The following is a 24,101-nucleotide window of genomic DNA, read 5'->3' as shown; positions in this document are numbered from 1 at the left end:
TATCTGAGTCCAAGCAGAAAGTTTGAGTGCAAGCAGAGCAAATCCAAGCGCGAGCACAAACTTTGAGCACAAGCAGAGCAAATCCAAGCGCGAGCAGTGACTATTTGAGTGTGAGAGCAAGGTTTTGAGGGAAATTATTACAAAATCTGAACGTAATATCAGTGAGAAATGCTCTCAAATTGAAAGAATGCGCTCTTGATTAAAGATAGGAATATAACTCCATACCACTGCTAATGCTTGCTCTGGGGGGAATCACTGTAAATATTGGGGCTTTGTAAATTATAGAGTGTGGTCTAGACCTACTCTATCTGTAAAGTGTCCTGAGATAACTCTTGTTATGATTTGATACTATAAATAAAATGTAATTGAATTGTTTAAAAGAAAGGCCAAAACCCCAAAAAGGAAGTCTTTTTAAAACAGTCACAGGTGTGCCGTCGAGAGACAGCTGTTCATGAACTGGAAAAATACCGACATTATTAATAAGTTTAGGAGATTTCTGCAAAGAAGAGTACAGGCCGAAGGGGAAGAAGAGAGAAGGGGAACTGCCCCGTCCTCACACAGACCTTATGTCTCAACCCCACATATCATCATTATGATCTGTCTTGCACAAGTGTTTCCTAAGAAGAGCTGAGTTGTTTAATCAGCGGTGTATCAGAGAGTTGTCCCTACATGGTAAACCTCTGTGTCCTCAGCTCCACCTGTCAGAAGGTGTGACCAATCAGCTTCCTTTAAAAAGGACTGCTTCTGTCCTGTCAGGCCCAGAGATCAGGGGCTTCCTCTGAGACTCAACAACCTGCAGACTGTCCTCAGAGACCGCCATCACATCCAGCAACCCTCCAGCCAGCCGACCAATCACAGCAGGCAGACGCTTCTGGGCCATCCAGCCATCCAACCAATCACAGCAGGCAGACACTTCTGGGCCATCCAGCCAGCCAACCAATCACAGCAGGCAGACGTCTCTGGACCAGCATCCAGCTCTCCGAGCCTCTCTCCAGGTCTGAACTCTCTGCTTTCTGTAATAAACAAACCGATATTTCACAGATTTTTCCTGTGTTTTTAAAAATAACACAAAAATAAAGACTAGACTGTAAATTTACGTCAAAGCACATGAAAAACCATAAGATTTCAATTTCTTTTTTAAAGAAGATTAATTGTTTTGCACTCTCTGCTTCAACTAACACTGTTAAGAATTTTCCTGCAAAAAAATTATAATACTGTGAAATTATCATTGTTTTACTGTCGCTACATTTACAGCAGAGTTTTTATTACTTTCATAGTTTTACAGCTATGTTTAATAAACCTATTTTAACCTAAGTTAATATAAAAAAGAGACATTGAATTCACGTAAAAGAACATGTGAACGGTGAATAGTAGAAGACATTTTTTCTTTCCTCCCCTCCTCTCTCCTCGTCTTTATGTCTCCAAATTAACTGTCAGGGCCCAGTTCTGACAGAAGGTCTCCAGCAGATCCAGGTGCTGCTGTAAGCCTTGTTTGGAGGGCGAGAGCAGCACCAGGTCATCTGCAAAGAGCAGGAATTTAACTTCTGTATTGTTTAGTGGGAGTCCAGGAGCTGTAGATTGTTCCAGTAACACAGCTAGCTCATTAACATAGATGTTGAACAGGGTAGGACTCAAGCTACAGCCCTGTCTCACCCCATGCCCCTGAGTGAAGTATTCTGTTCTGCTGTTATCAATTTTCTCAGCACTTTTGTTGTCCATATACATGGATTTGATTATATCATATATTTCACACCCTACACCGCTTTGTAAAGTTTTATAAAATAATCCATCATACCAAATTGAGTCAAATGCTTTCCTAAAATCACCAAAACAAGCAAAGATTTTACTTTTGTTTGCTTGAACAACATGTTTGTTGATTAGGGTGTGTAGGGTGTAGATGTGGTCAGTGGTAAGATGTTTTGTTGATTAGGGTGTGTAGGGTGTAGATGTGGTCAGTGGTAAGATGTTTTGTTGATTAGGGTGTGTAGGGTGTAGATGTGGTCAGTGGTATGATGTTTTGGTGATTAGGGTGTGTAGGGTGTAGATGTGGTCAGTGGTATGATGTTTTGGTGATTAGGGTGTGTAGGGTGTAGATGTGGTCAGTGGTATGATGTTTTGGTGATTAGGGTGTGTAGGGTGTAGATGTGGTCAGTGGTAAGATGTTTTGTTGATTAGGGTGTGTAGGGTGTAAATGTGGTCAGTGGTATGATGTTTTGTTGATTAGGGTGTGTAGGGTGTAGATGTGGTCAGTGGTATGATGTTTTGTTGATTAGGGTGTGTAGGGTGTAGATGTGGTCAGTGGTATGATGTTTTGTTGATTAGGGTGTGTAGGGTGTAGATGTGGTCAGTGGTATGATGTTTTGGTGATTAGGGTGTGTAGGGTGTAGATGTGGTCAGTGGTAAGATGTTTTGTTGATTAGGGTGTGTAGGGTGTAGATGTGGTCAGTGGTACGGTGTTTTGGTGATTAGGGTGTGTAGTGTGTAGATGTGGTCAGTGGTACGGTGTTTTGGTGATTAGGGTGTGTAGGGTGTAGATGTGGTCAGTGGTACGGTGTTTTGGTGATTAGGGTGTGTAGGGTGTAGATGTGGTCAGTGGTACGGTGTTTTGGTAAGAAGCCAATCTGACCTTTACTCAGGACATTGTGTTCGGTAAGGAAGACCTGTAGACGGGTGTTTAGAATACAGCAGAAAACCTTCCCCAGGTAACTGTTCACACAGATGCCTCGGTAGTTATTGGGTTCAAATTTGTCTCCACTATTTGCACTAACTGTATATCGCCTCTTTACTATATTCAGCATTTTTACAGACTGTTCATGTTTATTGTGTTATTACTGATCCACATCTCTAACTAGACTACATATTGCACAAGTGTATATTGACTTCACTACTTCTCAGCAATAATATAGACTGTCTGTTTATATATACTGCGTTATAACTGATCACTGGGTCCACATCACTATCTTGCCCACAATTTAATTTTGCACTAACTGTATTCTGACTCTTTACTACTTCTCAGCAAGGTTATAGATTGTCTATCTCATGTATATTATGTATTCACCTTACCACTTTTGCATATCCATCGACTTACTTACACCTCACTTTGTGCCGGCTTGAACTGCCTACTTAATCTGTACCTTTGTTTGTATTTATTTTTCTTGTGCTATGTTGAATGTGAATCTACTGGATATGTTGTCTTGTACGCTTACGCTTTTCTTGGCCAGGTCGCCGTTGTAAATGAGAACCTGTTCTCCATGGCCTACCTGGTTAAATAAAGGTTAAATAAAAAAATAAAAACACCTAAAGATAGGGGATATAAGCCCCCTGTTCCAGACCTCAGGGAAGCAGCCAGCTTGGAGAACGAGATTGAACAGCTTTAGAAGGGCCTTCTCCAGCTCAGGGGTGCTGTGTTTCAGCATTCCAGTCCTGATGCTGTCAGGTCCACATGCTTTCTTTGGTTTTAGTTCATGGAGTGTGTGTTAATTCCTCTTGGGTGATTTCATCAAGTGGGTCTTTTAGGATTTTTTCAAGGGAGTATAACTTTTGTGTAACGACTTGTTGGCCAATTGTAAGATTATCTGATGGGATTGTGTTGTAAAGGTTTTCAAAGTAATTCCTCCATGTTTCTCTGTCTTTCAGAGGTGTGTCTTGGTTTTAGGGCTGTCCTCAACTAAAGAAATTCTTAGTTGACTAACACTTATAGGATTTTGTCGACTAATCGATTAGTTGATTTAATTGACAGAGCTGTGGGCTTTGAGAGATGGTTCAGACTAGATAAGCACAATATAAATGTAGTTAATTAACCATCTGTAAAACTGAGTTTTTCCACAATTAATCCTGCAAAAGCACCACTTTAAATCTTGTGTTTACCATAAATGTGCTCAGAAGTTTCTTGGAAATAAGTAATTAAGCATGAATAAGCATAAAAACATGACTAATCGACTAAAGAAATCTTAGTCGACTAAGACCAAAACGACCGATTAGTCGACTAATCGACTAAGAGGTGGCAGCCCTACTTGGTTTGGTTTTGGGTTTAGGTTATTCCATTTTTCCCAAAAGTGATTCTGGCTTATTGAGGTTTCTATTTCTTCTAGGGTTTCATTATAGTGTTTTTCTTTTGAATCATATCTTTATATTCTTTAAGTTTGCTGCAGTAGTTTTCTCTAATTTCTGGGTTGGGTGGTTGGCGGTGTTTTTGGTTGGAGATTTTTCGGAGGTTTTTCCTCATTAGTTCACACTCCTTGTCAAACCATTTTTCTTTGTGGGTTGTGTTTTTGGGTTTAGAGATTTGCTTTGAGGGAAATCCTGTGATATAGTTCATTTATTTGATTTACTGCCATAATTACATCTGCATTACTTGGTGTGAATGTTGTTACTAAAAAGTTGTTAATAAGATTAGTAATTTCAACTGAGTTAACTGCATTGATGAATTTAGACACACTGTCAGATGTCCATTTATAGGACAGGTTGAGTTTTACAAGTTTTTTAGTGTCTATAATTTGTATTTCCTGTGTTCTTTTCAGATATACATTTATCTGGCAGTGGTCTGAAAGTGGTAGCTGTGGTCTTACATATGAGTATTCTTCTCTTATCGTTTTTTTTTTTTAGCCTAACTTCTGGAAGATGAGTTGAAGCGGTTGCCTAACTTCTCCGATGTGGGTAGAGACTGGGTGTTTACTACCTTGGAGTATGTCTGAGTAGGTTGGGTGGTGTTGTACAGCTCCACAGCAGTGGCAGTTGTCCAGCAGAGTGCTCTCCTCATGTGTACTTGTGGTGTAGGAGGTCCTTGCATGAGGGCATGGTTCAGTTTGGCCGGGTTCGGTATTATTGAGCTGGGGTCTGCTGGTTTGAGCTCTGCTGGGCTCTGTACTGCTAGCCTGGGCCTTGCTGTGCTGGGCTCTGGTTGGTTGGACTGGCCTGGTCATGGTTCTGCTGGGTTGGGCTCCACTGTGCTGGGCTCTGGTTGGTTGGGCTGGCCTGGTCATGGTTCTGCTGGGTTGGGCTCCACTGTGCTGGGCTCTGGTTGGTTGGGCTGGCCTGGTCATGGTTCTGCTGGGTTGGGCTCCACTGTGCCGGGATTGGTTGGTCTGCCGATGAGAGGGCTGGGCTCTGGTGTGGACTCTTTGTGTATTAACTTTGTTGAGTTGGGGTGTCTGTTGTCTATTGTGGGGCTGGGCAGCCTGACTGGATCAGAGGTGAGAGGGGACTTATGTTTTATGTCCTACCCTCTCTCTCTCTCCCTTCATCTCTCTCTCTCTCTCTCTCTCTCTCTCTCTGTCTTTCTCTCTGTCTCTGTCTCTCCCCCTCTCTCTCTTTCTCTGTCTCTTTCTCTCCTAAAATATTTTACTGTCACACCGACAATGCTAACGCTTGCTCTAGTCTCCTTCCTCAGCCACTCCCTCAGTGACATCACTCATTAATACACCTGGCATTACCGACCTACCTACCTGGCTACTCAGGTAACAAGGAGACATCCAGGGATTACCTACCTGGCTACTCAGGTAACAAGGAGACGTCTCAGGTAACAAGGAGACATCCAGGGATTACCTACCTGGCTACTCAGGTAACAAGGAGACGTCTCAGGTAACAAGGAGACATCCAGGGATTACCTACCTGGCTACTCAGGTAACAAGGAGACGTCTCAGGTAACAAGGAGACATCCAGGGATTACCTACCTGGCTACTCAGGTAACAAGGAGATGTCTCAGGTAACAAGGAGACGTCTCAGGTAACAAGGAGACGTCCAGGTAAAAAGGAGACGTCCAGGTAAAAAGGAGACGTCCAGATAACAAGGAGACGTCTCAGGTAACAAGGAGACGTCTCAGGTAACAAGGAGACGTCCAGGGATACTCAATAAGTGACGTGTAATCAGGATATTAATACTAGACCAGTTTCAAAGAGTGTTGAGACACTAAAACATGGGGACATAGAGTCCAGGTTGCATAGAAAACAATGTTACCCTTTAACGTTGAACATGTATCTTCTGTGTTTCAGGTTAGTTTGTCAGGATGACTTCCTGTGTGTTTTCCCTCTTCTTCCTGCTCTCCCTCTGTTCCTCCATCACTGCCGACGGTCCCACCGGACTCAAAGTGAGAATCACCGACAAAGCGACGGAGCTCTGTAAGATCTGTGTTGAGAAGCACACACTGATTCATCCCTCTGTCATAAACATAAGGTTAAGAGAAGGATGGCTGAGGAAGTGTTTTAGAGACTTTTTTAGGGCTTTATGAGGCCAAAACTGTAAGAGAGACTATAGGAGACATGCAGTAATATAGTCAAAGATATTTTACTTTTTCTCTTCAATAAAAGCATGTTAATAAACTAAACATGCCTGGCCCGTAGAGAGGTTGAGTTTAACACCACTGCTTTAAGGCTCTGACACACTAACACACAGCCGACCTTCGGCAGAAAAGGCAGTCGGACTGACTGTCACCCCGAGGTCCAAAAAGTGCCTCAGAACACACCAAAGCGACGCCAACTTGAGCGTACATTCTGCGCGTGTGCGAGACGTCAGTCTCACAGGCATTCATTCCAGTCCCCCAATACAAAAACAACTATGGCCAGAAATCCTTTTTTCATACATACACCAACATTTGGAATGACATTCCCCATCACATCAGAACACTATCAACTATCACATATTTCAAAAAGGCATACAAACTGTTCCTTCTCAACAGTTACACTTGCACTCATTGATTGTTCATGTATTGTCCAAGTCTGTGTTGTTGTTTTTAGTTGTCTGTGACTGTCTAGTCCATGCTGATGTCCTGTACAAATGTTTCTGTCCCTATGTGCCATAACTGTGTTGTATGTTTTATGTTTCTGCAGAACAGGAACCTGCTGGAAACCAGTTTTTAAACTGAGTCAGGCCTGTTTATACTGTAACTTAATGTTACTTTTAACTTTCCTATATAATAAATGAAATGATAACAGCAGGCGGCGCTAATCTGTATTGTCGCCCAAAAAATGAAAACTGGCAGCTGATTGGACGAACGCATCACGTGGGTCTGGTTTCTCCGGAATTTCAAAACCGCCGGCTCGTTCAGAATACGATCTCATATTTTATGAAGATAGGTCACTGAAATGTGTTTCTGAAAACATGTGAAGAGAGAAATAGGCCGTGCAGTTGCTGAATCTGTCTTCATTTCAGATCAACAAAGGTCAGTTTAAAAGATTTTCATCAAATTTTGAGTGGCGTTTGTCACGCTCATCCCGCTCGCCGTTTCCGGTTAGCACTCCACCAATCAGATTGGTCATTGAGTCCGACTGCCCGCCCTCCGATTCAACATGTAAAATCAGCCCAAATCAAGGCCGACGGCTCCTACGACACACCGAACACACTCGAGTCACCGACCTCGCCAGGCAGATAATCAGGTTAATGTTTCAGCGCCTTTAGAGCTTTAAATGTTTCACCACATTATAGGCTTTAATTAATTTAAACAAAAAAGAGGACAAATCTAAAATGAAGATGAAGAAATTGCAGCGTAGGAAAGATGATAGAGAAGATGAGCAACATTTAGTTTCATATCTAGAGACATGTGTTCTGTGTTTTCACTGAACTAGTATTTGTGTTGTGTTTTTGCAGTGAAAGCTTCCGGTCTGAAGTATTTGAGGGAGCTGGTTAACAAACCTTCTCAGGATATCCCGGGGTTAAAGTGCTACATTAAACAGTAAGATAACCATATTATTATTTTTCCTGTTCTATTCTTTGTATTCCCCTTTTTTAAAATTATTTCTTTATTTATATTAATATTTGTTCACTTATAGTTTTGTTTTCTTAGTTTTTAATGATTGCATATTTATATATTGTGTTTGCTCCTCTGCAGGTTTACATTGACTCGTCTGGACGTGAACCCAAATGATGTCGTTGTCAGGTTCCAGCCGGGTTCAGGTCTTCAGTTTGAGTTCAGGGACCTGAGCTTCACTGCAGAATTCCAAAGAGAAATTTGCATGTTTAAGAGGAACTTCTTAAAGTATGTATGAATCCACAGTTTATATTCCATATGTCAGGAACTCTAATATCTTATAAGTTCAAATTGCTTTATAATTATATATTCCCCCATCCTTTATACAAAGACATTTACAGTAACTAGACCTATTATAACGAGACCTATTATAATTCCCTTTACATAAATAAAGACATTTGCACCTTAAATTGATGCTGAAATATTCACCAGAATGTAGCAAATGAAGTTTATGACAAATAAAAACTTATATTTTGCTCAAAAGTGGAGGTAAACTGACTGAAGGTGTTTGAGGGTCATCGAGGTTTAAGAGACGAGGCGCTGAGTTTTCCACTCCTCATTTGCATGAAGTTGAATGCAGGCTGCGTTATGTTTGATGTGTTTTCAGAGGACCGGCTGTCCTAACAGGAGAACGTGTTGGAGTCACCATCGGAGTGAGACTGATCCAACCCGAAGGACGTCTGAGACTCAAGATACCGCCTGGAGACTCAGGATGTAAGATCCAAGCTGACAGCATCCGTGTGGACTCAACCGGAATAGTGGGGTAAAAAAAACAATTAGCTGAGTCTTTAGTTCTGGGGAACGTGAATGATAAACCATATTTCATTAATTTGATTGATTGATTGATCAGATGTTCTTGTTGTGTTTCAGGTTGCTGCTGACCGCTGTTCAACTCAGAGGATATATCCAGAATCAGTTCACCTCCCTGGTTTGTTCCTCCTTCAGTCTTTAACAGAACCCAACCGGTCAATTAGGTTTAGGTGCAGATTGTGATAACAACATGTCTGTCTGTCTGTCTGTCTGCAGTTCTGTCCTGCTGTTAGGGATCTTGTTGTCCCATATGTAAACACCATGTTGTTGGACCTCGACATGGAGAGCACTTTGAGCGAAGGCCACAAAATCAACCTCCACTACTATCTGAGTAGAGACGTCACGGTGACGTCCAACAGCCTAGACGTGCCTTTCACAGTAAGAGACAGTCATCTTAAACTCTATCATTCTATTAAACTGTTCACAGTAAGAGACAGTCATCTTAAACTCTATCATTCTATGAAACTGTTCACAGTAAGAGACATCTTAAACTCTATCATTCTATTAAACTATTCATAGTAAGAGACATCTTAAACTCTATCATTCTATTAAACTGTTCACAGTAAGAGACATCTTAAACTCTATCATTCTATGAAACTGTTCACAGTAAGAGACATCTTAAACTCTATCATTCTATGAAACTGTTCACAATAAGAGACATCTTAAACTCTATCATTCTATGAAACTGTTCACAGTAAGAGACATCTTAAACTCTATCATTCTATGAAACTGTTCACAATAAGAGACATCTTAAACTCTATCATTCTATTAAACTGTTCACAATAAGAGACATCTTAAACTCTATCATTCTATGAAACTGTTCAAAGTAAAGGCCCTTGCACACTGCTTCCAAAACTTTCAGATCGGGTTTGATTTCTGCGTATTTTCGCATCCGTAGTAAGCATTTTGATGTTTTTTTACTTTTCAGAGCTACCATACAAGCAAACGTCAAATCAGGAGAAGGTGTCTGAAAAGCTGATTCAGCAGCTGTGTGTGAAACCGTTCCCTATCACGGATATAGGTCCCTATATAGTGTGTTCGCCATTCTGTAGAGCTGTTCCAATTCTCCGTGGTAAATTGTATTCACTATATTACACCAACAATGCACTGCTAATCTGAGTGTACATACAATGTAGACTACATTTTACTCCAGTATCCCACAATGCAACCCGGCCGTGTTTTTCCGGACAAGAAGAAGAAGCAGAAGCAAAAAAAAAACTGAAACAAAAAGATGGAAGACTTCCGTTTCTAATTAGTGGAAATGTAAAATGCACCATATATCATATATAAAACCTTTTACTCTCCTCCTGAGTGCTCGCTTTGTTTCAGGGACGTATGAGAACTATTTTAGTTTGGGTTTGTTTACATGATGCCTCCGTCACACTAACAACGGGTCATCTCCTGACGCAAGTCACGCTACGGTGTGTTTTCAGTGAGTGTCTGAAGTCTGGCTTGGTTGTTCCTGATATAGTTCACTATTTAACAAACACTATACAGGAAATAATGAGTGATGGAAGGGTTTCAGAGACAGCTACTATGTCTCACAGCACAAAGCACTTCAGGACAAACAAAATTCAGAATACAAAGACAGCCAATATAAAGACAGATTGTGGCAAATGATAGCGGAGCAGCTTGGTAAACATGGTGGTAGGTAACGATTTCAAACAAATGGTGTACGAAAGATTATACAGTATCGTGCTCAAGTTAGCTAAACAATAGCTTGTTGCTGATTTCATTCATCTATTGGTAGTGAAAGTGCTAGTCCCAACCAGGGTTTATTAGTTCAGTTGCTATCATGCTTTGACTTTTGACAGAAGTCACGTAACCCCAGTGACTTAGATGATAGCTTACATGTAATAATTTGACTTGTTTGTATTATGTTAATTGAAGCTGTGAAGAAAATGTGGCGTAAACTGCGGGACACATACGTACAGGACCTGCGGGACATATATACGCTACAGGAAAGAGGGACAGGGCAAAAGAGGACAGGGCAAGAAGAAACGTCAGGGGTGAGTGGGCCAGGCACACGTGGTGTTGAGTTTTGTTAAGAACAAAAGTTCACCTCCATTGGCCTTTTGTAAACCCTGAATCTCTGAGTCAGAATGCCAAACACATTTTCAGAGATGCGACGTGCTCTTGACAGGTGGAGCTTGGTGATGTGCTTGGCCTCTTCAAGGCACTTTCCACCGCAGGGTGAGAGCAGATATGGCTTCATTGGAAAGGCCTCGTCTGCCACTATAACATCGTTTACGTTCCCCAATTCAGGCGCAGGTGAGAGTTCTAATGAGGGTGCAACATGCAGGGTCCAACGCTGGAGTGCCCATCCCGGCGCAGAATCTGCGAATATGCCTTCGTCGCAGTTCCCACCGTAGCTCCCCACATTGATGGCTAGGAAACGGTATTCAGCATCCACTAATGCGAGGAGCACAATTGAAAAGATGCCTTTATAATTACAAAATGGGAGCCTGAGTTTGCAGGGGGCCTCAATTTTGACATGCTTGCCATCGAGAGTGCCAATACAATTGACCGTTCGCAAAAGCCACGCCAGCTAGATTGTTACTACGCCCGTCAAACAATTGAGAACCAGACACATAGCCATGGCTGGGTTGAGTTCCATACCCATTGGTATAAGTGAATGGTTTTGGAGTAATGCAGCAGACATATCCTTCAGGGCACGACAGAAAGGGCTGCAATATGCAGTGGAGGGATATGTTCAATGACCGTCAACCTCTTGCTAAATTATCTGTGTCGATAGCAACATGTGCTTGACAGGCTAACAGCTATCAGGCTGCCTGAATTTCCTACGGAATAATAAAGTATCTAATGTTCTAACTTTACTACTTTCGATAGTAATGCTATTTAGAACCACAACTGTTAACTTAAGTCCAGTTTTACAGATTGTAACTGTTATGTACTTAGCTACTTACTTATTGATAATTGATATAACTTAGCTCGCTAGCTTTACTTACCTTGGAGCAGACTGTAGCTATGCTTATTAATCTTCGAGGCATTTAGCTGGGAGTGAGGTCTCCCACACTGTTTAATCCATTGTTGGCATCTTTCCGCTTGGGTCTTGGGCTTTGGAAAGGCGAAAAATACAACCCCTCCCTCTACACTTTTGGGGTACCTGGTGTCAGATTTGCAGGTGCCATAGGCGCATCACCATCTTTTCACCATGTTGCTGAAATCGCAATGTTTGACGGGAGTCCTTCTCCTTAGTTAAAGTTGCTGAGCTAGGATTGGACGAGGACCGTTCGGGGGCGGGGTTTTGCGAACGGTCAATTGGGAAAGTTCCACTTTCATAGAACCTCCTCGCCAACTGTTTCCAGATGTCCTCTGTTGGAGTTGGCATGTAGGTGTCCTTAAAGGTGCAATATGTAATATTGTATGTAATACTGGCAGCTAGCGGTTAAAATAGTTACTGCACTACCAATTCAAAATACTGGAGAGTCGTTTCCCCGCCCCCTCCTGCCCAGACTCGAAGTTCACGGGGGTTGCCAGGCTGAGACCGCAGCATTCACAACAATGTTGCTAGACGCTTTTCTCACATAGCCAGACATTACTCCACATCACAGCGGAGTAGCTAACGTTAGATGCTAGTCTCACATAGCCAGACATTACTCCACAGCACAGCAGAGTAGCTAACGTTAGATGCTAGTCTCACATAGCCAGACATTACTCCAAAGCACAGCAGAGTAGCTAACGGTAGATGCTAGCTATATTGACAGGCATAAAAGCCTGTGCTCACGCGGAGCTCTGTAACCAACTGACAGACACACCTTTTCGGCTTAAAATTACAGTATGAACCGCTAAAAACACAACAGCCTCACTGTCCTCTCCACACGCCAGTCAGGCACACTTCCTCGGCTTAGAATTACAATACGAAACGCTAAAAATACCACTACCTTGCTGACGGAACACACTTCATTGGCTTAGAATTATGGCAACAATCGCTAAACACACTGCAAACTCACAGTCCTCTCTTCCCGATTTACAGCCCCCCTCTCGTGGCTTAAAATAACCCCCCCGTTGTCGGCTCCAGCCGCTGAACTACACGTTGTAAACAGCCATGGCCCGCTTGCCTGGTCCTCCGGTTAACGTTAGCAGTTAGCAGGGTTAGCATGGCGGCGTTAGCCAGGACCAGTCGAGATCACTTTACTGGCTGTGTCTCAATTGTTTTTGCGAGTAACCAACTCGGGTACTCTAGCTATATAATTCAATGTGAGTACACAAATGTTGAAATGACATAAAATGCCCATCCCTAGTGGCTGTGATAAATTAGCCTGAAGCTAATGCTACCGGTTCAGGAGGAAATAAGCCAATTCTGCGTCCTTTTTGGATCTAAGCTGTCTCCATCTTTCAAATACATCTCCATTATTTACCAGGGGGTTGTTACGTCTCGCAACTGTTAGAAACATGCCGTTTACTTTTTTTTACATCAGATAGAATCTATCTCTGTTGATCCTGTTCGTTTGTGTGCTGCTTTCATGGCTGTACTACCGTTCCAGCTGTAGCGCGCTGGGTTTACGTTTTTCCAGGTATATCTGGCAACCCGGCCTGGCTGTCAAACTGGGCCGTTGATAACAACACACAGACCAAAACATAAACATAAATTCCGTCACGGAATGTAAATTTCAAAAAGAAAAAATACTGACATTAGCATTGTTGTCAGAAAAGATAGTATTTCAGTTTAACATGTTTCCTTAATATCTGATGAGGCATTGGTGTCATTTTTGGATTTATTACAGTACAAATATTACATATTGGACCTTTAAGTTAGTGTGTGTGTGTGTGTGTGTTTGTGTGTGTGTGTGTACTTTAAACATACTGCTAGCCTCTGTTCAGGATCAATTGCTTTGTGGAAATTGGTGTTCTTCTTTTTTACATATACAGTATGTGGCTCCAGTATCGCTAGCAGGGCATCAAAATGAGCCGCTGACATCCTGAAGTGAACTTTAAATCGATCGGGATAATCCTGCAGCTCCTTGATCAGGAGGGGCAACTCTCCTTGCTCTCTGTGTAAACTCAGGATTGGATGTATCCAAAAAGACACAATCATCAATCATCCTCACTGCTTGAAGAATGCATTTTGTAATGGGATTAATGGATGAATGAATACGTATCGGACTCAGTGTGCAATGCTTCTGTGTAAAATGTGTAAATTTGTCTGTCACTTGAGTATTTCCTTATTCTGCTACTTGCTTATCGTCTATGTCTGTGTTTCAGGGTATAGTGTACCAAGATTACCACGATGACAGAATCCCTGAATTACCAGCACCTTTTGTAGAGCCGGTGTTCACGGATAAAGAAAGTAACCTGATGGCTTACTTGGGTGTCTCTGAAGATCTGTTTAAAACCGCTGGCTGGGCGCTCTACAACCACGGGCCTTTTGAACTGGACAGTTCAGAGGTGAGAACAGCTGAATACCAACTGACACCTCCTTAAAGGGTAACTTTGTGTCTAAGTGACTGTCAGTATTAAGGGAGAACGGTTAGGGAAATATTGGAGAAGATAGATGCTGCTCCTCCTCTCACCACCTCCTCTCTTCTCCCTTTAACAGGCTAAATCTTTTATTAATTTTTTTCTGAAAAACGTGGGATTGCGTAAGGTGAGCAAAAACACCACAAGCCATTTCTATTACAGAGTATAATAATGTTCACACATTGTTTTCAGCCTCTGTGTTGTCGTTTTGTGTCTCTTCATGATGCTGTCTTTAAAACAACTGAAGGGTCCTCTTCAAGTTGAGCTCACTAAGCTGCCAGTCATCAATATCGACAACAATGGATTATCTGTCAACGTGGAGGCCATCGCCCAATCTCTGGTCGATCCACCACCTCCGCCTCTTCCCGTGGTGAGCACACTTACACACAACCAGTATCAGTATCACATTATTATTATTATTATTATTATTATTATTATTATATATATATATATATACAGGGCATGAAGTTAACTTTGTTGACCACCAGCCACTTTGGCCACAGTGACTTCTAACCAGCCAGTTTTTTTTTGCCTCATAAAGGTGAAAACAGGACTTGCTGTGTCTCTATGATCCTGTCCTGTCCTATTCATGGTAGCCTACTCATGGACATTGCTATGCACACCACAACAACAAAAAAACACTGGTGAATGTGCACCATAACACATGAGTTCTTATAAATGAAAAGGAAACTTGTTTTGGGGAGAATAATAATTATTACTATTATTTAATTACTCTGGGCTGAGATTTTGTAGGTGTAGTGATTGAAACAGGTAAGTGTCCAGAACAAACCAGGACGAGAGGCCAATTACAAAATATGAATTGAGTTTATTCACAAAGTTGGCATAGATTAAAAACACTAATAAGAAAAGGCCAATAGGGCCAGCATGGAACTACACAGTAACAACTTTAAAGGGGAAAGTGCAATGGCATCGACACAATCACTTATATAGCAAATAATGCACAAGGATGATAGAGGCTATTGATATGCTTCAGGGCCCAATATACACAATAAAAGAGCAAAAGAACAAATTAACACTACACACTTTAAAACATTAATTCCATGCAAGAGATAATAGAAAACAACACCTCAAGCCACACTAACAGGCAATAAGGGGTCTCCAAAGCTATATCTGAGCCTATAACCAGCTTTAGAATTGCACAGCGCCCGTCAGTGATATTGCACTTTACCCTTTAATAATAATAATAATAATAATAATAATAATAAAAATGAAATCAAACAAACAAACCCAACTAAGAAAGAAAACCAATGTTACTAATAAATGCCCATTACTATAAATAAGGGTGGGGAAAAAACAATTCGAAAACAGACCTATAACAAATCAAGACAATATTAGTCCATTTTTCAGCATATTTTAAGACACAATATAAATAATAAATAATTCATAAAATCGTCGGACAGTCTGCCGTACCTTTAAGTCATTTACGTTTCATTCAGACCAGCAGTATGTTTTAATGTCGTTATGACCGGTACTAGAAAGGAAAAACAAAAACACACTGAACATCTCAGTTATATTCTACTATATTTAATAGATTTCACGGTTCATAACTTACAATCATTATCTCCGCTCCAAGTTTGAGCTCATCTGAACAGCTGACTGGATTTGTTTTACAGCGCACCTATAGCCTACGGCAACCTGTATTCTGTCACTGCAGTCTTCTGCACTCTATGAAAACAAATGCATTTCCTAATTAAATAACTTTTCTTACACTTCTTATGCTGTAGAGGTTTAAATGAAAACGGCACCTACCACAAGGCAAAATGTTTGGCCATCGCACATGTACACCCCGTTGCACTTCCTGACTTTGCGGGTCGATAGAGACAAAGAGAGAGAGCGCAAATTACCGGTGTCCCTAAATAACCTCCGCCCTCACCAGGGCCATGACGTCACACCCATTACATAGGAACCTTACCAAAACGGCTCAGGGTGCTGATGTTGGTATAATATGAAAACGGCTGGTGGATTTAAGACACAAAATAATAATTTATTGAATGAATCAAATATGATCATATATGTCACTGTCAGTAGCTTGTTGATCTTTACATTGTTAGTTAATTTCCTATCCTGGGCTGGGACTCCCATTCATACAGTTTAACAAAGTACTTATTGGACTTTAACTTATCATTGCACTTACAATAATGTAGCTGTCCTCAATTTAGGTCATCCTGTAGGTCTCATCTGCGTTTTTTCCTGCATCCACCATGTGTGATTGTGTGTGTATGTTTGTGTGTGTGTGCGCGTCAGTCGCGGGGGAAACGGAGCAACAGCCCCGCCCGCTGCAGACAAATGATGTTACAACGTATACAGGTTGGCAGGACGGTCTGAAAAGGGTTGCACGGTCTTTCGCTGTACGTTGTGTTGGTTAATGTGAGATGTTCGAGTCACACACACGTCTCGTCTTCATAACAGAAACTAGGAAATTAATTTGACCCGTTCTCCCTCCCACTTGGTCAGTGGCTGCGCGTGGGATTGCTGCGATTGTGTTAGTAATGAAAATGCTATAGGGAGCCCCGACTGTCAATCAATGTCTTTCAGTGATGCCGGCCCCTGATTTGACCAGGCCCGTAAGCAACTGCGTACCCTGCTTACCGATAGTTACGTGTCTGAATCACTAAATTCTGCCAAAGTGGCCGGTAGATTGACAGTGTTACCTGCCAATTGCAAAATTCACCCAGGCGGGTGTTAATTTCATGCCCTATATATATATATATATATATAGTATATATTATATATAGTATAAAGTGACATATATATACTATATATATATATATATATATATACAGGGCATGAAATTAACCCCTCCACATAAAAAAAGGATTATTAGGAACACCCTACTAATATTGTGTTTGACCCCCTTTCACCTTCAGAACTGCCTTAATTCTTCGTGGCATTCATTCGACAAAGTGCTGGAAGCATTCTGTAGAAATGTTGGCCCATATTGAGAGGATAGCATCTTGCAGTTGATGGAGATTTGTGGGATGCATATCCAGGCCACTAACTCCAGTTCCACAACATCCCAACGATGTTCTATTGGGTTGAGATCTGGTGACTGTGGGGGCCATTTTAGTACAGTGAACTCATTGTCATGTTCACGAAACCAATTTGAAATGATTCGAGCTTTGTGACATGGTGCATTAACCCCTGATGGAAGTAGCCATCAGAGGATGGTAAATGGTGGTCATAAAAGGATGGACATGGGCAGAATGTGCTCAGGTAGACTGTGGCATTTAAACGATGCCCAGTTGGTACTAAGGGGCCTAAAAGTGTGCCAAGAAAACATTCCCCACACATTTTGTTTATGCCAAATTCTGACTCTACCATCTGAATGTCTCAACGGAAATCGAGACTGCTCAGACCAGGCAACATTTCCAGTCTTCAACTGTCCAATTTTGGTGAGCTCGTGCAAATTGTAGCCTCATTTTCCTATTTTTAGTGGAGATGAGTGGTACCCGGGGGGTCTTCTGCTGGTGTAGCCAATCCGCCTCAAGGTTGTGCGTGTTGTGGCTTCACAAATGCTTTGCTGCAGACCTCGGTTGTAATGAGTGGTTATTTGAATCAAAGTTGATCTATCAGCTGGAATCACTCGGCCCATTCTCCTCTGACCTCTAGCATCAACGAGGCATTTTGGCCCCCCAGGACTGCAGCATACTGGATGTTTTTCCTTTTTCAGACCATTCTTTGTAAACCCTAGAAATGGTTGTGTGTGAAAATCCCAGTAACTGAGCAGACCAGCCCGTCTGGCACCAACAACCATGCCACGCTCAAAGTAACTTAGATCACCTTTCTTTCCCATTCTGACATTCAGTTTGAAGTTCAGGAGATTGTCTAGACCTGGACCACCCCCCTGAATGAATTAAAGCAGCTGCCATGTGATTGGCTGATTAGATAATTGCATTAATGAGAAATCTTACAGGTGTTCTTAATAATCTTTAAGGTGAGTGTATATATATATATATATATATATATATATATATATATATATATATACACTCACCTTATATATATATAATGTATATATATGTCACTTTACATAGAAAGTATATAGAAAGTATATACTGTATCTCAATCATCAGTAACGAGATGGCAGAATTGGACAATAACCAATAACCATAAATTAGTTTTTTGAACCAATGATTGTGCAAGTGCAAGATTTATTTAAAGATATGAATGCACAATGCAATGTTCTGAACATTCTGGACAGCCTGTGTTACAAGTGATGACTGTTTTGAGTTTTGTGTCTAGAGTTTTCAAAAATGACGTCAAGGTTCTGAAATTAGTAGCAAAGTGATTGTAAAAAAATGTAAATGAACAAATGATCTCAGGTTTATGCGTATTGTATCCAAGCAATTGAAACAAGTGCAGGGCCGTTTGAAGGAATTTGGGGGCCCCAAGTAAAATGGACATGGAGGCCCCCCCAACCCCACGCCCCGCACACAAGCACGCAAAGCTTACAGGAACCACAGCATAGCCATTAGGTTTAAGTTCACCCAAACTTTATATAAATAAAAAAAGGTTTACAGTGCATCAACTGCTGTTGCATAAACTGTGCATAGATAAAAAAAGTGTAAAAAATAAAAAATAATGTTTTTATTAATATAATCCATCTGTTGAGGTACATAATGCATCACTGAGTGTCTGAACCCTAGAAAATTGACAGGCACTACTGTATATTAAAAATTCTGAAATGTCCATGGGCAAAAGTGACTGGTATTTACACAGTTTGGTGGGAATTCAATAGTGATTTGCACTGTTTTTTTTGCTAACAATATGACAGCACACACTTATCAGTTTAAACTCTGGGCTGTGCAGGATATCAGCTATAATTATAGAGCTTGTGGTGGTGGTACCTTGTGCTATAGAGGAAACATCAGCACTGAGAAGTGATGCATCTGTTGATGTTGAGGATGAAGTTGATGGTGTAGCTGAAAATATTATTGAAAAAAAATCTGAAATTACCTGTGAAGTACGTTTTACCATTTCACTGTTAGCATATTGAAAGAGGTCACTATTACCAGCTCAGCTCAGTGAGAGAAATTCACTCTACCTTCATCAGTGGAGGTATCCTTAGGAAGAGCCTGAGGGCTGAGAAATTTAAGCAAAGCACCTTGAAGGAGAAAGAAAAGATGGTAACACTTTATAATAACAATCATTAATAGATGGTAAATTGATAGTTAATTAATCTTTAGTTAATTGTCATTTAATTGTTACCAAACAATCTTTTTACTGTTAACAAACAATTAAATTATAATTAAATGTGTACTAATTATTAGTAGTGCTGTAAATTCAGTTTATTAACACACATTATATCTATCATATAATATATTAGGTATCGGGTAATGATTTAAAAAAATGTGTAAACCTTTAAGAAACCATTTTTAAAACATTACATAGATAGACAGACAAATTATTCCTAACACTTTGTTAAGGGTTACTAATGCTTGAAAACATCCCAAGTTAATTTATTGTGTGGTTTTCCTAACCCCCATTTGGTAAATAGATTATCACGGTGGAATAGTTAGTATAGCATGCTAACGTTATGCCACTTTCATCAAAACCTATTACAAAGCTATAGCAATGTACCGTCATTAAATATGATGAACAGTGATTCTGGAACAGATCTGCGTCTTCCTTATCCCGTTAAAAAACATATTACAGTAGTATGTAACCATATTCCGTCCTTTCAAAAAATAAGTTGCACTAACAGTTCGTTATAAGCAGCATTTGCCGTCAGGCAGGTTACAGGTAACGTTAGCTAAAATAAACATATTTTTGCTAGCCTACCTGCTGCAAAATTACACCAAGACAAGTAGAGCTATTTTGTCCAGTGTAATTTATCACTTACCACTATCTTGTTTTTTCTTATCCTCCTCTTCCTTTCTCTTCTTCCTTTTCTGGCTTCCTGAAGCATAATTCCGCTTCATGATGACTGCCGACCAAGGAGGTTTTGGTTTTGATATTTTGTATTTTGTATATGCGCAGAGATCACTAGAGGGGCCCTTGAGAGGGATCCCGATAACAGTGTCATTGCACTTTACTGCGTTAACTATCAAAGGGTCGGTCACAGTTTGTCGTTGCATCTTAACCAGTCGTTGTCTTGGGGTCCCAGGCCAGCTCTGGGCCCCAAGCAATTGCTTGGTTTGCTTGCCTTGTCGCGACGGGCCTAAACAAGTGTTAGAGTTTTGAAAAAATGTGCATTTTGATCATTGGTTGTGAGTTTTGTGTCTAGAGTTTTGAAAAATTACATCATGGCTCTGAAATTAGTGCCAAAGTGATTGTAAAAAACTGTAAAAGTCAAACTCCTGTCTCCCCCAGGAGTGTCATTTTAGGATAAAGGTCAAAATGAATGGACGCCGTCTGATTCTTCAGTCTTCAAGCTTCTCCAAGTAAACACACTCACATTTATCATATCATATTTGACTGGGTGGTATTTTTAGAGGACTCACTCTGTGTGTGTGTGTGTGTGTGTGTTGTGTGTGTGTGTGTGTGTGTGTGTGTGTGTTTGTGTGTATGTATGTGTGTGTGTGTGTGTGTGTGTGTGTGTGTGTGTGTGTGTGTGTGTGTGTGCGTCTCTGTCACTAAAACTTTTCCAGGTGTGATGCCAAACCTGGAACCAAAAAGGGAAAATTTGCGGTAAGAAAGCATCTCTCTTTTCTCTTTTATCCTCTCTGTGTTTTTGTGGGCTTCTGTTTGGGCCAAAGTCACGTCCCAGGCTCACTGTCCACAGGGCCGCTCCAAAAATAATAATAATAATAATAATAATAATAATAATAATAATAATAATAATAATAATAATAATAATAATAATAATAATGATAATTAGTGGCACCGATTGGCGCCCTCTGCTGTAGCAGCTTGAAAGTGATAAATGGACAAATAAAAAAGAAATGAACAATAACAAACCCCTGTCTCCTCATTTGACCCGGCTCTGACCCGGCTCTGCCCGCCGCACCGCGCAGTGCCAACTTGCTTTCTCACCAAGACCTGCGCAGCATTCAAGCGCTTTGATTGGCCGGGCAGCTATGCTTGCACGAGGTACAGAAACCAGATGTGTTCAGGTCACATCAGGACGACAGGAAGGGCAAACTGACGACAGAAATGTTTGGACACATGACAATTTTAGCACAAATGGAGCCCCATAGTTTCACCACCCAGGATAGAGTATCAAAAACAGTAATTATTGTGCGTGTGTGTTGTTTCTGTGCAGGTTGTACTAGCTAAGCCCATAATCAGATTGATGCCATCATTAATTAAGAGTAAGTACTAATACACTTAAACTCTTTTAAAGGTGATACTATACATGTTAATCTGCGTCTGTGTGTCTCTGTGTGTGTGTGTGTGTGTGTGTGTGTGTGTGTGTGTGTGTGTGTGTGTGTTTGTGTTTGTGTGCAGTCTGGTTTAAAAAAGGAATCCAGATTCCTCTCCCTGATGGTCTGGACTTCACTCAGACACAGATCGACTATCATCCTGTGAGTGTTTCTGTAAAACTTCATTATACTATACTACACTATGATACTGCACTGTGTTATAACTGTCCTACACAGACTGAGACTTTGTTTTCTAAAAGAGAGTCGAGGAATATCAGAAAGCAAAGATGATCGTTTTCAGCTTTAGCCCCAAATGATCTCTTCACACGTCGCTCTGGGACAGAAAGCTGAGTCTGTTCTGAACATTTTGATGTTAAACACTCAGAGATCAGTTCTATACAAATACCTTAAAAAGGTGAATTTAAGAAGATGTGTGAAGCTGCTCTTAGACCTCAGAGGGTTAATGTGTTGTGTGTTTGTAGGGCTACCTGGTGGTCGGGGGGGACCTGACCTTCACTGGGTAGTGATGTCATCCATCCGTCTTCAACCGCTGATCCCGGGGTCGGGTCACGGTGCAGCAGCTTCACTCAGGGACTCCAACTTCTCCTCTTCTGAGCCTCGTTGATTGTCATTATTATTATTATTATTATTATTATTATCGGCCGAGCAGCAAAGCTGCAGGACTCTGTTGTTTAGGGGCCAAGCAGTTCAAATGTTTTACTGCATACACTGGTGTTAACAAATACTGCATACAGTAGTGTAAACAAATACTGCATACAGTACGTGAAAAAATACTGCATACAGTAGTGTAAACAAATACTGCATACAGTACGTGAAAAAATACTGCATACAGTAGTGTAAACAAATACTGCATACATCTTCCAAATTACATCTTTAATGTTAGTGGAAGAAAACAAATCACAACATTCTGAGATCACTGTCCCAAAAAATTTATACATATTTTTTTTTAATTGTGTCCTCATCTATGCTATTTCAGTCACTGCAGAATATATTACAGGCATCTCCATGTTATGTTGCTTGTAAGAGCAGCGGTGCCGAGAGAATTAAATAGAACTTATATTTATATGTTTGCGTTCTAGCGCTGGGTTTATACAGACAGTAGTCTCTCCTGGCCAGATCTTCCTCCACAGCTCACTGGAGGAAGGTCTGACTAGTCCACACAGAATTCCCGGATGGGAGGACAACATGCTCTGGTTTATTGGCATTTCTTTAAACCAATCACAATCATCTTGGGCGGGGCTAAGCTCCGGACGGAGCCACGGTGCCTCTGCTAAATAGTCTCAGGAAGGAACTGGTTTTGTACATGTGTACGTTCAAAAATAGTTTTAGTTGTGCAACAGAAAACTCTGATTGGACCAATAGCGTGTATGTTTACGTCTGCTGTATACAGCGTAGACATACACGCGGATAGCTCAAAATGCGTACAGATAACATGCCACTTGGCTTAAGAAAGTGGGCATGTATGTTAACATGAAGTCATGATGTCATGTTGGACTATACAGGCAGCTACCGGCATGCAGACGTTGACTCTGCTGATGTTGAAGCTGCCTGTGAAAACCCAGCGTAAAGCGCAGTATTCACTCAGAACCAACGTTAAATGTAATAATAATAATAAGGAAAGAACTACCAAACATAACAGGGCCGTTGTTGGTGCTCGTCCCTAATAATAAAGGACATTAAAGACAGAAACAGCTTCTGTGATGATGATCCAGTTCTATTTTCTGTCTCTCATGTCACTACTGACTTGACAGCAGCTGTGATTCTGTTCTAACAGTACAACAATGTTGTGTTACAAGGTGTGTCCTCCATTCTGCTGTACCACTCCTTATTCTTTCTCTGCAATAAACAGCTTCAGCATTACTGCCTCTCGTGTCTTTATCTGATACACAGCACAGATCTGAGCAGAAACAACCAATCAGAGCACAGCTTTACCTACAGTTCAGTTTGAACCAGGAAACTGACAGTGTACATTAATAAAACTATCACTTTTTTGACATATAATATGACTTTTGAATTTTTCACATACCATATAATGACTTTTTTGACATACTATACTATAACTTTGTATGCTGCTGCATAAAATCAGAAATGTGGAGGAATTCATATTTTTGGGTACATTAATAGAACTATCACTTTTTGATATACTATATGACTTTTGGAATTTTTCACTCACTATACTATGACTTTTTATGACTTTTTGACAAATACTATACAATGTATTTTTATGCTGCTGCATAAAATCAAAAGTGTGGAGGAATCCAAATATCCCTCTTAGCTTTAAAAACATGTTAAAAACTGAACACACTAAAATGTAACCTCACAAATGAAGAAGGTCTCTTAGCATTGAGCCATCTGATACCTACTTAGATGATTTTCACATTTTTTGGACAGCTTGACACGTTTTAAATGTTTAATTCCATCACTATCTGTGCACACATCTGTCCGTTTGCTGTTTGATTTATACTTACTGGGAATGTCGATCTGAAACATTAACAATAAAGTTTTTTGAAAAGAGCTTTTCCTGATTGGCTCAACGTCGTCATTGTCAGGCGGCCAATCAGATTGCTCGAGGTGCCGTGGATATTTCAAAACAGAAATGGCAGAAGATGTATATTCCCATTTAACATCTCACTGCGACTCGGTCCGAGTGTTTAGATGTTGTTTAACGTTCACACGGTGTTTCCACGTCGCTAACGGTTGACAATGTGGAACTCTAACGGCTG

At 40.8% G+C, this 24,101-nt stretch overlaps 1 protein-coding gene across 6 annotated transcripts; it reads left to right on the top strand.

Moving 5' to 3' along the window:
• The first annotated feature begins 702 nt into the window (after positions 1-702).
• LOC120573861 (phospholipid transfer protein-like) lies at positions 703-22,567 on the top strand. 6 transcript variants are annotated; one of them, XM_039823740.1, is made up of 15 exons: positions 703-995; positions 5,991-6,116; positions 7,582-7,666; positions 7,823-7,969; positions 8,349-8,504; positions 8,612-8,669; positions 8,768-8,929; positions 13,778-13,960; positions 14,112-14,159; positions 14,280-14,402; positions 20,366-20,436; positions 20,644-20,683; positions 21,258-21,306; positions 21,443-21,519; positions 21,840-22,567. In XM_039823740.1, exons 2-15 carry the CDS (start codon positions 6,005-6,007, stop codon positions 21,879-21,881), a joined length of 1,353 nt encoding a protein of 450 aa, XP_039679674.1. In that variant the 5' UTR covers positions 703-995; positions 5,991-6,004; the 3' UTR covers positions 21,882-22,567. The 6 variants fall into 6 exon arrangements, with proteins under 6 accessions (XP_039679674.1, XP_039679675.1, XP_039679670.1 ...); XM_039823741.1 differs by lacking the exon at positions 703-995 and adding an exon at positions 1,324-3,436; XM_039823736.1 differs by lacking the exon at positions 703-995 and adding an exon at positions 4,022-5,456 and having other exon boundaries at positions 5,519-6,116.
• Positions 22,568-24,101: the final 1,534 nt, after the last annotated feature.

This window comes from Perca fluviatilis, chromosome 15 (assembly GCF_010015445.1).
Source record: "Perca fluviatilis chromosome 15, GENO_Pfluv_1.0, whole genome shotgun sequence".
Classification (NCBI taxonomy): domain Eukaryota; kingdom Metazoa; phylum Chordata; class Actinopteri; order Perciformes; family Percidae; genus Perca; species Perca fluviatilis.
The sequence above is the reverse complement of the archived record's forward strand: the minus strand, read 5'-3'. Positions and strand labels throughout refer to the sequence as shown.